This window comes from Phycodurus eques, chromosome 5 (assembly GCF_024500275.1).
Source record: "Phycodurus eques isolate BA_2022a chromosome 5, UOR_Pequ_1.1, whole genome shotgun sequence".
Taxonomy (NCBI): domain Eukaryota; kingdom Metazoa; phylum Chordata; class Actinopteri; order Syngnathiformes; family Syngnathidae; genus Phycodurus; species Phycodurus eques.
In genome coordinates, this window is record NC_084529.1 from 2,381,969 (window position 1) to 2,398,142 (window position 16,174).

Sequence of the window (16,174 nt, forward strand, 5' to 3'; positions counted from 1 at the left end):
TTGAGGAATTTCATCATTTTAGTCACAATGGAACTTTGTGACCTCAGAACCAAAAATAGTATAGTCCCTTTTGTCTGCTTATAATATTTTATGTCCTCTTCCATGAAACAGAAGGTGGTGGGTGCAGAGACATGAACAAACAGACATGTACCTCCCAATTTAAAAAAAAAAATGTTGTTAAATGATACATTTCCTCAATTCTCTTTCCTTCTTGCCTTTATTTTTTATTTTATTCTCTCTGTGATGGAAGAGAAGCGCTGTTCTTTGTACACTTGTGACACTCGTGATCTGATTAATAAGAAATCCAGCTGAAGCAGAGCAACCAGCTCTGCAACCATTGGTTGCGTGCCTGGTGAGGCTGACCTTGCAGTATAAACAAGTCAAATGTTTTCCCTCACAATAGGCATTTTATGGGCACACTAAAGAGAATTGAATTGCCCTTATCTTGCCACATTTGTCAGGCAGAGTTAACATGGCTAAGCAACACCCTAAAATTGTATGCCGTAGGATGTGTGTATGTGTTCTTAGTGTGTGTGAGATTCTGCTTTACAACTGTTGTTGTTGTGTTGTAAAAAAAAAAAAAAAAAAAAAAAAAGAAACCACAATAACTTGTAATCATTTGTTGCGCACACGGCATATTTTTGGCTTGAGTCGACCGTCACAGTTATTGCAAGTATTCAGCTGATTTACGAGCCGTTTACATTTTTCCGACAACACTGATAATTGCTTTGCCGGGTGTCATTTTGCGAGATGAATCTGCTCTCTTTTATGTGGATTTTTAGAGAGATGAGGGAACTTGCCAGGCCTGATGGAGCAGCGGCCTACATGTCAGTATCTTCCTGCAAGCTTGTGTGATGCATTGCTCTATAAATAAGCAAGAGATGAGAGGGCTAAAAAAGCAAACAGGATGGTCAATAATATCCACGGGCGAGTGCGAGTGCCTGTGCAGTGTCAGGCTTCAGCACCTCGCCACAAGACTACACTGCTCTATATGGACAGTATGATCCTCCACAGAATTTATTTCACGAGTCTGAAATTTCACTTTGGAGCCCTCAAAAGTTGTTACCGTGGCCGTCACTACCATTACTACCGGTGGTTTATTACTGATGAAACAATGGAGTCTAAGAAGTCAAAACATGCAAATGATCAGCCTTCAATTTAACATATTACACTGGTTGGAAATACTGTACAGATAGCCCTATAGACACTATGTTAGGTAAACCTATGAGTGAATACATTAGTCCAAAATACAAGCAAATATGGAGTTGTTCCACCTTTGCAAATATGTATGACAGCTTCTGCTACGACAGGAAAACTTTCTGAAACAGTGTGTCTGTGGTATTCTTTTTTCCCATTCATAGAGAAGAACATTTGCAACATTTGGCCTAGCTCACAGTCTGTTAAAATTTAATTTCAAAGCTGTTTGGGATTGTTCCACACCAAACTCACCCGACCATGCCTTTATCATTCGTTATTTATGCATAGTCATGTTAGAACAGAAATAAGCCTTCCAAACTGTTCCCCAAAAAGTTGAATGAATTGTCCAAAATACTGTATATGGGCAAGATGAGGGTTTCAAATTCAAGGAATTGGGTATAGCACACTTTATTTTTGTATATACTGTATAGATACTATACTATACTGTACTCGTATTGAAACAGTTCAGCAGAGTAATTCTCAGAGCCATGAATGAATGAACACTTCAGTGTGTCGCAGTACAGTTAATGAAGGCATGGCGATCTTTTTATCAGCTACTTAAATAACGTGGCGTCATACCAGTGTGGAGCATTGTAACCCATCATGAAATTGGAGAGAATTGGAACAGGACACAGGACACTGGAGACATATTCCTGAAACGTCATATTTCAATCCACTTTCTTGTTTTGTTTTTTTATTTTTATTTTTTTTAAGTTATCCCTTTTAACTATCCAAGCAAGAGCACATTCTTTAGCTCAGTGCTACCTCTACAGTATCACAACGTACCAATTTGTTAGGTACCTCTACAGAAGTGTGTCAAATAAGGATTTGTATTGGTTATGTTGGAACTTTTCACAATTAAAAGGCAAACTTTGTGTACAGAATTAAATGGTAATTATTGATGGAAACAGGCTCAAGACTCTTAAACTGCTTCATCCCGATATACTGGTGCTCAATATGAGTAATTTTGTATCCCGATCGCGATATTTCTAAAAGAATAATTCAAACTATCAGGTAGTACAACCAGTTTTCAAGGAATGTAGACTGTTGTTGTGTACATTGTAATGTAATGTACTATACGTTGCTGTTTATCCATGCTCCCCTTGCAGTGCCGTAAAGGAGTGTTTGTGGGTGATATAAAAATGCGACCGCCAAGTAGCAGGGTTGCTGCAGTTACATTAACCTTCATTCATTCTTAACACTGGCAGGCCTCCATGTTAACATGGATCTTTGAATTCAACAGCCGTCAATGGCAGTGAATGAGTTAATACTCTGTCGTTGTGGGGTCCGAGTTGTTGGGCACCTAAAGTCCCTCTTCACACAAAAACTCACAAACTCATTCTATCTTGGAGTGTGGGCACACTGCACAGATTCCATTTATTTAACTCAGCTCACAAGTGAACAGCGTACCAAGTGTTGCCTCTTTCGCACGTCATCCCCACTTTCCAACCATGACCAATCAACCCATGCTTAATCCAACTGTTACATTCGTGGAACAGTTGGGTTGATCTTAAATCGATCAGTCATGCCTGGAGAGTGAGGCACAAGGATGATGTTTTTTTGGGTGTTTTTTTTAATCACACTACTATATATCGTACTATCGCACAGCGCTACTATGCTACTGTATGCCATCAAGGAGAGGAGAAGTGGCATGCATACACCCAACATTGGTGAGAAAATTCTTTGTCTACTCAGTAAGAAGTCAATTCATTGACTAATAAGTTCTCCTTCCCCCACACGGACACTGGCGAGCTCCACAAGTAGTCCAAATATATGCAGTCGCCATCTCTACATGAATGCTGTCTGTGGATAATCTCCTAGGCGATGGCTATTGTCTCCTTTTGCACCTATCCAATACGGTGCAGGCTGAGCATGGAACATTTGCTGCTTGGCTCACATTTACACTGAATGATTAGAGATTTAACCACAAACCAATGAAAAACGGGTTTCCATCCTCTCAAACAAAACTCTGGGCTGGTGAAAGAAAGAGTCTCTTTGTATTTTGACATGGTTTTTCATCAGTTGGAGTAGAAATGACACATTTAATAAAAGTGTGCAAACAGAAGCAGGTCACAGGATAAAATGTCAGAACCACTTCACGTTCTGATCTCCTCTCGTATTCAGGCTGTCCCTCGCATGGTATGTAGCCCTGATCCTCCCAAAAAGAAGATTAACAACCCCCTGACAGAGACGTAATCTTTCTGAAAACATTGACTATTACCATTTCAACATGTTGCCTCAGCACAGTGGAAAATGAGTCTCAGGAATCCTTAATTGCAGTCTGTTCAGTTAGGTATGCTTAATGGAAAATCTTGGCTCCCGAAGGCATTTAAACTCTGTCAATGTGTCGCAAAGGGCCTTTACAGTCTTACAAGGTAGAAGTTCAGTAGCTGTTATAATACATTTTTAAGCAAAGGTTACTTCTGACAGCATCATGGTTCAAATTCAAAAGTCATGACCGTGTCTGAAATTTTCACGAGGTTCAGGAGCTGTGCTTAATAATGAAGTATAATTAGTCACATTGTTGCTTGTGTGTGTGTTGTCATGAGATAACGTTCCAACCATTTGACCTCTTACTGTCGATTCATTTAATGAATTATTTGTGCTCCACAAGCCTCAACACTGCACTTTTGTTCGTACTTTTACATTCATGGCAAAAGAAAAAACAAAAAAGCAGTTGGACGCACGTTCATAACAAGGCATCCCGCTTTTAGCCCATATTTCTAAACATCCACTCCTAATTCCGGAGTTTAACCAGTTTTAGGGAACGTGTGGCCTTCAGTTCATTGCACTATGCAGCCAACATCAAGTGAACCCCTTGACCACAGTTTTGCATCTGAGTAACTGTGATCAGAGCCCCTTTAACGCTAAAACACTTCCCTCATTACGCTAGTTGATATGCTGGAGTTTTCAACAATGAGTACTGGCTATCTCTGTGTCCTTCCAGCCATCTTAGTGTCCGTGCTTGTGATTATCCTGTCTGGCTTTCAGTCACACTCTGTTGACGCCACTCAGTGATGCAACCCATCATTCAAATTATATTTAGAGAAAAGTACAGGCATAGGATTTGGTAATACAAGAAGTGACATCTGGCCTACCGAGCTTATGTGATTAGCACAGAGCCTTGCCCCTAATAGCTCACGGATGTTCTTCATTACCTCTCTGGCCAATCCGTACCTGCAGACCTGTCAGTGTTAGGTGGAACAAAAAATACACCCTGATGATCATGTGGAGACATTAATATAAAAAGCTCTAGTATCTAATGTAGGACACTTGGAGGTGCTACGTGAGCCGTAGCACTTATCAGGCTTACTGTAAACCCTGTAATGTGCACTACAGTTCCAATCGTACAGCATTAGGCCTAGGACCAGATGACTGTAGAGATAGCGGCAACGTCCGTGCAAAGCCAGAGGGGAGACAAAAATGGAACAGGAAGAGTTTGTTTAAAATACAAATCCAGCAATGTATAATAGAGAGCCAGTAGCGTTTTTACAGAACTGATCATGATTACCACTCAGGACAAAGTGACGAGGCATTTGCCCGTGCCTTCTGCTTCCTGTTCACATAATAGATTATAGAAATATGCATGCTTTCCCCTAATGTCATAAGAATGTACAGCATGTTCCAGCTTTCAAATGATGAAGTAAAACAACACTTTGTGCTCCTGGATGGAAATTACATTTTCTGTTTTTATATTTGAACGTTTACTCATTAAAACTTATTGTAGCACTTTACAAGACTTTGTCTACTCTAGTGACTTTAAAAAATATATTGTCATTACATTTACAAACATTGTATCATATAACTGCTTTTATTACCACGTTACTTTCATCGCTCATTGGAAGGACGAAAATATTCAACTACCTTATAGTGATGTGGGTGGGCTGAATTTGAGTTACCGAGTATGATTCCTTGCCTTTATAAAGAGTTACAATCAGGCATCAGTTAATCAGTAATGAAACGTAATGTGTGTATGTGAGCATAACCAGGTGGAAGCTCTTACTTTGTTTAGAGTCCACCTATATAGCTTACTGGAAAGTGCAAAGCATAACTACAAGCTGCATATAATCTTCTCTGTGCTGTGATAATCATTTCAATGCCACAAACAAGCCTGTTTGCAAAGGAGGGAGATAAAGAAGTGACTATTTTTGGGCAGTTGTTTGCTTGGCGAGGCTTTTGCTTACTCTAAGGCATTTTGTTCCCAAGAGTTAAGTGCACAGTTGTGCAGTTTTGCTTTTGTTTTGCTGTCTGCAGGATCTGTGGATGAGAGAGTTCAGTTCCCTTTTGCTGTTCTTATAGCTTTCTGAACAAAAATGTCTAAGTGAGTTATTGTCTCCTAATAAATGCAGCGACTGGGTTTTGCAGTACAGAAGGAAATTCCTTGGGAGGTTTTTGTTGAATTGTCCATGTTTGTGTCTCTGAGTCTATGTTGTTTGTCCTTTTGAAATGTTCTTTTTGGTTTACATCCACTTTATTGGCCTTCTGGAGAGGAGAAAAAACACTTCCTCAAAATGACTTTTACCAAGCCATACACTTGCTAACCTGCTTGTCTATAAAAGTATATTTGCATGTGCTTCATGGCAGGTTTTCTAGAAGTAAATATTGTAAAAGAGCATGGCAAAAGGATATTTTTCAAAGGATATTTAATACTTGCCTTTAGTGTGTTATTAATGATGTTAACATGCTGATGCGTCTACATATACGCTTGGTGTTTTAATGACCTGCTCTGACCCAAGCTGTCTTTATTTAAAGCTTCAAGCTACCACTCATGTTTCATGGACTCTGAAATTCCTAACCTCTCATTTTCCCTTCTTTGCCCCTCCCCTCTTGTGCCCTCTTGTCACAGGTATGGCCTCGCAAGTGCAAGTGTTCTCCCCTCACACTCTTCAGTCAAGTGCCTTCTTTAGCGTGAAGAAACTGAAGGTGGAGCAGAGTTGCAACTGGGATATGACAGGGTACGGCACGCACAGCAAAGTCTACAGCCACAACAGCAAGAACGTGTCGGCCGTGAGCGGCCCCCTCGGAATTAACAGCTCTCTGCAGGTAGCCGGCTCCACCTTGCCGTACGAGCAGGCGCTCATCTTCCCAGCAAGTGCGGGCCACATTGTGGTCGCCTCAGCCAGTAGCACTTCGGGGGGTTTAGGGTCTTTGCTGGGCAGCGGAGGTGGAGGCAGTAACGGCAGCGGAGGGGGTGGCGGTGGCAGCGGTGTCGGGGTTCACAATCTGACTCGCCGCAGCACAGTCAGTCTCCTGGACACCTACCAACGATGTGGGCTTAAACGCAAGAGTGAAGAGCTTGACAACAACAGCAGTGTGCAGATAATAGAGGAGCACGGTCCACTGATGATCCAAAACGGCGCAGCCAGTGGCGCCACGGTGGCTACAGTGGCCACCGCTGCGTCTACGGCAACATCGAAGAACAGCGGCTCCAACAATGAGGGGGACTACCAACTGGTGCAGCATGAGGTGCTCTGCTCCATGACAAACACGTATGAAGTGCTGGAATTCTTGGGACGAGGAACATTCGGGCAGGTTGTTAAGTGCTGGAAGAGGGGCACCAATGAGATTGTGGCAATCAAGATTCTAAAAAACCACCCGTCGTACGCACGGCAGGGTCAGATCGAGGTCAGCATCCTGGCGCGTCTCAGCACGGAGAGTGCAGATGATTTCAACTTTGTGAGGGCCTACGAGTGCTTCCAGCATAAGAACCACACGTGCCTGGTGTTTGAGATGCTGGAGCAGAACCTGTACGACTTCCTGAAGCAGAACAAGTTCAGCCCGCTGCCGCTTAAATACATCAGACCCGTGTTGCAGCAGGTGGCTACAGCGCTGATGAAGCTGAAGAGTCTGGGTCTGATCCACGCTGATCTGAAGCCGGAAAACATCATGCTTGTAGATCCATCTCGGCAGCCCTATAGAGTCAAAGTCATTGACTTTGGCTCAGCTAGCCATGTGTCCAAAGCTGTCTGCTCCACTTATCTACAGTCCAGATACTACAGGTACGAGTTCATAACATTCTATTAATGTTCCTCAGGTTGTTCCTGATCTTTTTATTGGAGCAATAGTTGGACATCTGAATCTTGTTAGAATTATCCTTGCGTTGATGGGAATGTTTTCAAAGCAAAGCAGATTTTTAGGCCATTCACAGTAGTTGTTGCAGCTGAAATCCTCCCATCCCTCATTGTGCTTTTGTTTTTGAAGTTATTAATCTCTTCCATTATGCGATGGGGATGTTGATGCGCAATGGTCACACATGGTGTGTGTGTGTATGTGTCCGTGCGTGTGTGTGCGTGCATGTACGTGGTTCAAATGAAGCAATTTCTGTTATAAACAAAATTGTGGTGATCACATTTGACGTTATAGCGACATACTTATGTTTTATAGCCAGGTTAAGATTTCACAAAGTGATCCCCTCATTGAAAACGGGCACCAATCATGGAAGCTACCCAGGAGGGGCCGGTATTCCCCGCACTGCTCTCCACTGCCCAGTATCCCTTTGGACCTTCAGTCCCATCACCATGGAGGGCTCCCATTTCCCCTGAGATAACGATGAGGGGGGTCAGCCCAAGTTCTCCTGTAATATGTGCCTGAAATCCACACCAGTGGGCCCTGCATTAGAACCAGATGACTCCCTGGGAAGATCTGTTTTTTTCTTGTACCTCTCACATGTCCCTTTTAACCAAAGCAAAAACATGTTTAGCTTTGAGCTGAGGCAGCGGCCAGGAATCATTAATGCTCACCCAAAGAGACACTTGAGCTGTGCTCGGGGATCCGGCCTCGTGTCGGAGCTGAAGCTAAGGAAATAGCAGGTGTGTCAGAGCGACAGTACTGTATACTTCACGTATTTTATGAATACAAAACACATAACCCACAGGCACATGCCAGGTGGTCGTTTTGTAACTGTCAAGGTACAACTCATTCTTTCGATTGTTTGAGGTTATTTTCATTTTTTTAGATACATATGTCTTACTGAATTTTTTTTTTTTTTTCCGTTTATAGTTTGTCGCTGCGTTTCTGACAAGACCTGGTGTCTCTACCGCAATGTTTCCCAACCTTTATTGAGCGAAGGCACATCTTTTACAAGAGAATAAATCTCACTGTACACCACCAGATAAAAATGTCTCAAAATGTGGATACACGGGTTAGCTGCCATCCCGCGTAAAAGCAATTGATTGTCACTATATGTCAATGACATCGATTGATAGATGAACGCCACGGCACACAGGTTGCGAATCACTACTCTACTCAATGCACCTCCGCTAGCAGTCCACAAATATCATCCTCCTTTCTCAATTCGTCATTGTTGTCATTGTGCCTTTTCTGGAAATGGCTTTCTTCAAGCTTCTGTTGCACTGGAGAAAGTCCACTACGAAGAGGCTAAATGACTATATATACCACACAAAATACGAATGTACGTAGTTTGATTTGTTGTCTCACTGGAGCTAGAGTCGCTGAACTACACACAGTTCTTGTAAACGTACTGCGTGTGTCAACTGAGCTAAGTAGCACATTTTGAAGTAGAATTTCTTTCCAGTTGTTGTTCCTTCTCATTGATACTGGAGGTCAATAATGAGGCCTTAACCTGTTTTTGTTTGTTTTGTGGGTGCAGGATCATACTTTCATTTCTTCTTTGGAAAGTAGCAGACGGAAAGGAAAACCAGAGAATTCGACACTAAAAACCAGATCAATACCTCTGACGTTCATGTGATGTGAATGTACTTTTTTGGGTGTTCTTTAGTCACTCTTGAAAGCCCCTCTACTTTATACAATACACCGTGTCCAAAACAGGAGTGTCTGATTGATTCTGATGACTGAGTCCAGTCTTTAGTTCAGGCGTGAGCTAATGGGAGATGGTCAGTGCATCACATGAAGTTTAGGCAGGAAACACTTTAGCTTCGGTTACATTTCACAGGGTGTTCAAAGGTTCAGATCAGAGCTTTAATAGTCTTTGATGGCTTGAGATGAGATGATCACAGGATAGTTGCTGGTTCCCTTACAGGTTGCTGACTACACACGGCTGTCATTTGGCAGCTCAGACTGGTTTTGTGTTACTGCATTTCTCCCACATTAGCCAAAACATTCCTGTTTCATCCTTTTGAGACCAGTGGAATTAAAATATGATATATATTGTTTTATTTTATTTTAGTTTTTTTTCTTCTGCCAAACGCTCTTTTGGATTGATGAGGTGAAGTTATATAAGTGTGGGATAATGGTTTAGAGGAATTGTGGGCGCAGCATATTTGCATTTTTCTCCACTTTCAGTTGTCTCACAGTTGATACGAAAGTAATATTACATTCAAGCCCGTTATAGATATTGCACTCTCGGAGCTGTTATGACTGTTTTCTTTACATCCATTTGCTGAGATTTGTATACCAGTCAGTCACAGATGTTTGTACTTTGTATGTCATACATGGACTGTGCTTGTTTATGTTCACGTACACACTGAAAGACCCTTGCAAATGAGTGATGGATTTTCCACAACGTTGACTTATGCAAATAAAAAAAAGTAGAATTCAAGCTTGCTATTTACGAGAGGAGCTCTCGGGTCCTTCGAGTTTGGGTTTTGTTTGCTTCAGTGCCTCATTAATGCATAGTCGTGGTGCTGATGAAACTGTAATATTACCTGAAATTTGGGATTTGCTTCAGCCACTTATTGGGGAACGAGATCATCATTATCAGTTTTGATTGACAAGAATATATTATTTGTTCATTATTGCTGATGTAGTTTGAAGCAGTGTTAAACGGCACTGTATCATACTGAGAGGTGTTTGTAATATTTTTGACCCACTGAGCTAAATCCTAGCTACTTCATCTGGTGACCCAATCCTGCTCCGATAGGTACTGTACCTCTTGTCCTCTATCTGCTTATAGCTAATGACGCAACAGGCAAGCCTTCTCATCAAGCTTACACCTCTCCACGTAAACTGATTATTTTCTCTTCTCAGTTGTCTATGTCCGGTACACCTCATCCGGCAAAAGGCCTGTGAAGGAAGCTGGTCTTGTAGTGGCAGCTGATGAAGAAGGGAGACATACTGTAGTTTGTCAATTAGTGGCGAAGATGTGCTTTGTTAGTGGGCTTTTATCTGAGATTTTAGGTTTTCAGAGATCTGTCTCCATGATTTCAACCATGGACTCGGCACATTTTTCTAGCAATTAATCTTGCAAAGTATATCTGAGTCTAGGAGGTGTGCGGATTATTCAGAGTAACAGGAAATTGTCAGGGTATCAGACAAAATTGCATTCTACCCAAAACAGCAAATATAGCCTTTGATTATTCTTGGTGATGTTTAAATCACTCACAGTCTGTTGTTCTTGTGCAAAACAGAGCAGTTTGATCTAGTAATTGCAACTCATAATTATACAACTATCGGCACGGTGGGCGACTGGTTAGCCCATCTGCCTCACAGTTCTGAGGAAACGGGTTCAAATGTGTGGAGTTTGTATGTTCTCCCCGTGCTTGCATTGGTTTTCCCCAGTTACTCTGGTTTCCTCCCACATCCCCAAAACATGCATGGTCGGTTAATCGAAGACTCTAAATTGCCTCTAGGTGTGAATGTGAGTGCGAATGGTTATTTGTTCAGATGTACCCTGCGATTGGCTGGCGACCAGTTCAGGATGTACCCTGCCTCTCGCCCAGAGTCAGCTGGGATAGGCTCCAGCACGCCTGCAACCCTAGTGAGAATAACCGGTATGGAAAATGGATGAATGAATGAATGAATTATACAACTAACTCTATAACTGTAATTATCAATTATGTACATTCATACAGTTATGCAGGTTTTCATACTGCACATTTGGGTACATACACATGTTCTGTGATGGGAAATCTCACGAGATTTCAGCTCGTGTGTGAAAACAAAGATGACACACAGCACATTACTGCACTGAAAGAACTTCAAGATGTGTTCTTATGCATCTGCCAGCACATAAATTCCAGCAATACTTCTAAGACGCCACTTAATGATGGAATTATATGAACCTTTATTTTTATTGAATTACCCCTTGATATGAGTCATCTCATTTTAGAGTGGGTCCAACAATTGTTCCGTAAACACCATCCTGTTCTCTGTCTAACAATGAAGTACGGTAATGCCCTCGCGTGTGGGCAAGGAGAGCCACAGTCCCAGATGCACTTTCAGCCATTTGTTGAACAGGGCCAGCATACAAATGGCAAATGAGGTCAACCGAACTCCAGCTACTGACATCACTCATGAAGCCACATCCCTAAATGGTCACATTCAACCCACGAATCAACAACTACTACAGTACGTACAGTAATTACACTTTATAAAACCAGTTTCTTCAATTTCTTTACATTGTCTTCATTGTACCTGCTACAATGACAATAAAAACAATATTCTTATTATTTTTTATCATGGTTTTACTCTGCTATTTTTCTTTATTGAAAATAAAAACACATTTTTTTTGGGGGGTTGGGGGTCATGGAACAAAAACTCGTAAAGCAAGGTACAAGTGTATATACCTTATATATTTAATTACAACCCCAATTCCAATGAAATTGGGACGTTGCGTTAAGCATAAATAAAAACAGAATACAATGATTTACAAATCATGTTCAACCTATAGTTAATTGAATACAAGGACAAGATATTTAATGTTCAAACTGATAAACTTTATTGTTTTTAGCAAATAATCATTAACTTGGAATTTTATGGCTGCAACAGGTTCCAAAAAAGCTGGGACGGGGTCATGTTTACTACTGTGTTACATCACCTTTTCTTTTAACAACATTCAATAAACGTTTGGGAACTGAGGACACTAATTGTTGAAGCTTTGTAGGTGGAATTCTTTTCCATTCTTGTTTGATGTACAGCTTCAGCTGTTCAACAGTTCGGGGTCTCCGTTGTCGTATTTTACGCTTCATAATGCGCCACACATTTTCAATGGGAGACAGGTCTGGACTGCAGGCAGGCCAGTCTCGTACCCGCACTCTTTTACTACGAAGCCACGCTGTTGTAACACGTGCAGAATGTGGTTTGGCATTGTCTTGCTGAAATAAGCAGGGGCGTCCATGAAAGAGACGTTGCTTGGATGGCAGCATATGTTTCTCCAAAACCTGTATGTACCTTTCAGCATGAATGGTGCCTTCACAGATGTGTAAGTTACCCATGCCATTGGCACTATCACAGCCCCATACTCTCATAGATGCTGGCTTTTGAACTTTGCGTCCATAACAGTCCGGATGGTTCTTTTCCTCTTTGGCCCGGCACAACGTCCAAAATTTCCAAAAACAATTTGAAACATGGACTTGTCGGACCACAAAACACTTTTCCACTTTGCATCAGTCCATCGTAGATGACCCCGGGGCCAGAGAAGCCACCAGCGTTTCTGGGTGTTGTTGATAAATGGCTTTTGCTTTGCATAGTAGAGTTTCAAGTTGCACTTATGGATGTAGCGCTGAACTGTATTTACTGACATTGGTTTTCTGAAGTGTTCCTGAGCCCATGTGGTGATATCTTTTACACATTGATGTCGGTTTTTGATGCAGTGCCGCCTGAGGGATCGAAGGTCACGGGCATTCAATATGGGTTTTCGTCCTCGCCGCTTACATGCAGTGATTTCTCCAGATTCTCTGAACCTTTTGATGATATTATGGACCGTAGATGATGAAATTCCTCAATTCCTTGCAATTGTACGTTGAGGAACATTGTCCTTAAACAGTTCCACTATTTTCTCCCGCACTTGTTCACAAAGAGTTGAACCTCGCCCCATCTTTGCTTGTGAATGACTGAGCAATTCAGGGAAGCTCCTTTTATACCCAATCATGGCACCCACCTGTTCCCAGTTAGCCCGTTCACCTGTGGGATGTTCCAAACAGGTGTTTGAGGAGTCCCAGCTTTTTTGGAACATGTTGCAGCCATAAAATTCAAAGTTAATGATTATTTGCTAAAAACAATAAAGTTTATTAGTTTGAAGATTAAATATCTTGTCTTTGTAGTTTATTCAATTAAATATAGGTTGAACATGATTTGTAAATCATTGTTTTCTGTTTTTATTAATGTTTAACACAACGTCCCAACCTCATTGGAATTGAGCTTGTAGGAAAAAGGAGGTCAACCAGCGTCAGGGAATGGATTGTGCTTGATTCAGGAGGTTTCGCTGTAATGATTTGCAGATATGTCAAAAAAACAAAAATCTCAAGATGAAGTGTATTTTCTCCTGGACATCACAGCTGAAAATGAACTAAAAACAACACAAGATTTTATAGGGAATTACAGTATGCGCACTGTGACATCATACAAGAGAGGCAAATGCTTTGAGAAAGCTTTTGTCCTCGCCAGAGGTATTAGGATGACCTAAAAAGAGTTTGCGTGTGAACAAAAGGCCATAATGCATATAAATCTACATTCATTGAAATATGTTTGTGTAGGCACAGTCTCAAGATGCGCTTTGACAAACTAGACTGCCAGATTTTCTCTATCCGTGATTAAATTCTATTTCCTCATATATTCACACTACTTTGTACTGGCAAAGACGAATGGGACTGATGCTACCGTAGGATTTTTGACAACCGCAAGGCTTATGTTGCAGCCTTAGTAACTGCTGAACTCTGTATATCTCCATCAGAGATTGAGGCGGTGCATGGTAAGAGGAGCCTCTGCCCCACCTGTCTATCTGCCTGCCGCTGGCAAAGCGCGCAGGCAGTGCAGACTTTCCGGCACATTGACTCTGCCACCACGTCAAGAAGCACTGAGGGGCATCTTAATGCAGGAGGCTGCATGTTAGTAGTCCCTGCTCTGCCAAGCGTCTGTTGATGTGTACATGTGCCAAAGCTAGTTAAGCGTCAGGATGGGATCGCTCCTGATGAACTAAGAAAGGCACAGAGAGGCAGTGATGCTGTCGAAGTTGCAGACACTGTTTAGGAGAAGAATCTGAGGAAGGTGAAGCGGGCAGGAGACAGCAGAGTGACGGAAGTGCAGCTGTGTTGGGAGGTCGTTGTTTTGCAATCCTTTCCCGTACCAGGAAGTATGCTCCCTTTCCCCACAAGTAAATGGCCCAATATTACTTATGCAGATGAGCTTTGAGCGAGGAGCGTGTTTCTCGTGTATAATATTACAAATTGAGGGTGCGTATGATGCATAGGCACAAGGAAAATTACTACAATTTGTCAGATTGCATAGACGTATACTGACACCTTGGGGTTCTGAAAAAGGGTTACTTTCATTCCAATATGATATTTGACGTTTTATATGACAAATTATCTATAATAACTCAGACTGTCAAAGTTAAAGCCTTAAGTCATGATTAGTCACAAAAAATTATCGCATTAATCATGTATTAACTGTGATTAATCACACAATGTATTTTGACCATTGATGCTCCTTCATCATAACCGCGAATGGATATCTGAAAGGCGGCGTAGGTTGCTATAAGATCAGTGATCAGGTCAACACGAGTGCAAAGATGAGTGAGGAAACTCCGACTGGTGTGCTCGGCAGCAAATTTTGCTTTCAAAGTCACCCCGATGGGACTTCGGACAAAACAAAGGGAATTTGCACAATAGTGCAGCGCTATACTCTCTTTTTTAGTTTAAAATACCATCTCAAAGCAAAAATGTGGTACTCTGTGTGTTACATTTGGTGCCTGGGATTAATCACGATTAATCAAAATTCATGGATTCAAAGTGTGATTAATCTGATTTTGAAAAAATAATCGATTGACTGCCCTAATAATATAGGCCATGGCTCGGCTGGCACCAGGCTTGGCTTTGTGCCCCACTTGCTAGTTATGCCCACTATGGTCTTCCCAACTCAGTCTGTAATTGAATCGCTACTCTGTATTGAATATAAAATGCATATTGTAGATAGGTACATAAAATACATATTAGGTCTGTCTCCTGGCTCTGGGGCACTGCCCCCAGGTTGCCACTGCTAACTTGCATGCAACCTTAAGACCGCTGAAATGATCATTAAGCCTTGCTGTATTCACCGCTGCGCTGTCTTCATGACAGTCATAACACCTTCGTTGCATGACAGAATCCTAATAACCTCTTTCATTTCTAATGTGCCTGTGGGCAGCTATTGCATGCGTCTCCACGGATCAACCAGCAAGCAGGAGACATGTCGCAGCTAAGCTAATTAACTACCAGTAGTAAAGCATATGAAACAAAACCGACACAGTTGTCGGCTTCTGGCAGTCGTTCAAGCCAAATAATAATCATTTCAAATAAATAAATAATTTCTTCCATTGAAGAGAAAATGGGAACTTTTGCCACCTTGACGCAACCACTAAACAGCATAGCCATTAACCAGAGCTCTGTCAGTTTCACCACATTGTTCCCTCCACGCTGCTCGTCTTTGTTCTCCCTCCCAGTTAAATTTTCGTACATTGCCCAGGTCATTGGGCCGAAGGAAATGAAGCCTCCTTGATAAAACTCAGCGAGCCGCCCACAGGGGCCTGAGGAGTGCGTGGCTCGCTCACCTCACACCAATGTGACCTCGTTCAGCCATGCAAGGTGTCGGAAAAAGGCTTTACACCGTTCTGTGAACGGAAACCTGACATTGTCTCGCAAAGAAAAAACAACACACACAAAAAAACACGAAAATGTTCTTTTTATTTTAGGCTGAAAATCACTGTTTGGTTGGGTGAAATTTCTCATGTTTGTCTTGCTTCGCTGGAATCAAGCGCAGACGGGTTGGCTGTCATCGGTCGCTGACTGGCACCGGCGCTCTCGGGTCTAAATCAATCATATGGCGTCCTGCTGACCCTCTCGCCGCCATTCCAGGATACCCGCCATCCGTCTGAAGGGAGCTTCTAGAAAGAGGGTGCCCCCCATCGCCATGTGCTGCTCTTGTTGCGTCTCTTCTTTTCCCACCTTCCCTTGCCAGGCTGCACCGCCTCCATCCACTTGCATGAATATATAAACATCAGGAGGGAAAGTATGCAGGAAAGAATAGAGAGAAGGCATGCTTCAAATACAAAAAGGAATTTTCAAGGTGGGTTAGTGGAGAGGGG

General features: G+C 42.1%; 1 protein-coding gene across 5 annotated transcripts in view; it reads left to right on the top strand.

Annotated features, from left to right (window-relative positions):
- The window catches only part of hipk2 (homeodomain interacting protein kinase 2), a 77,028-nt gene that overhangs the window by 14,112 nt on the left and 46,742 nt on the right, over window positions 1-16,174 (top strand). For all 5 annotated transcript variants that reach the window (XM_061676808.1, XM_061676807.1, XM_061676809.1 and 2 more), the window contains exon 2: window positions 6,044-7,196. In XM_061676808.1, the coding sequence (XP_061532792.1) occupies window positions 6,044-7,196 (1,153 nt within the window). The remainder of the gene's footprint in view (window positions 1-6,043; window positions 7,197-16,174) is intronic.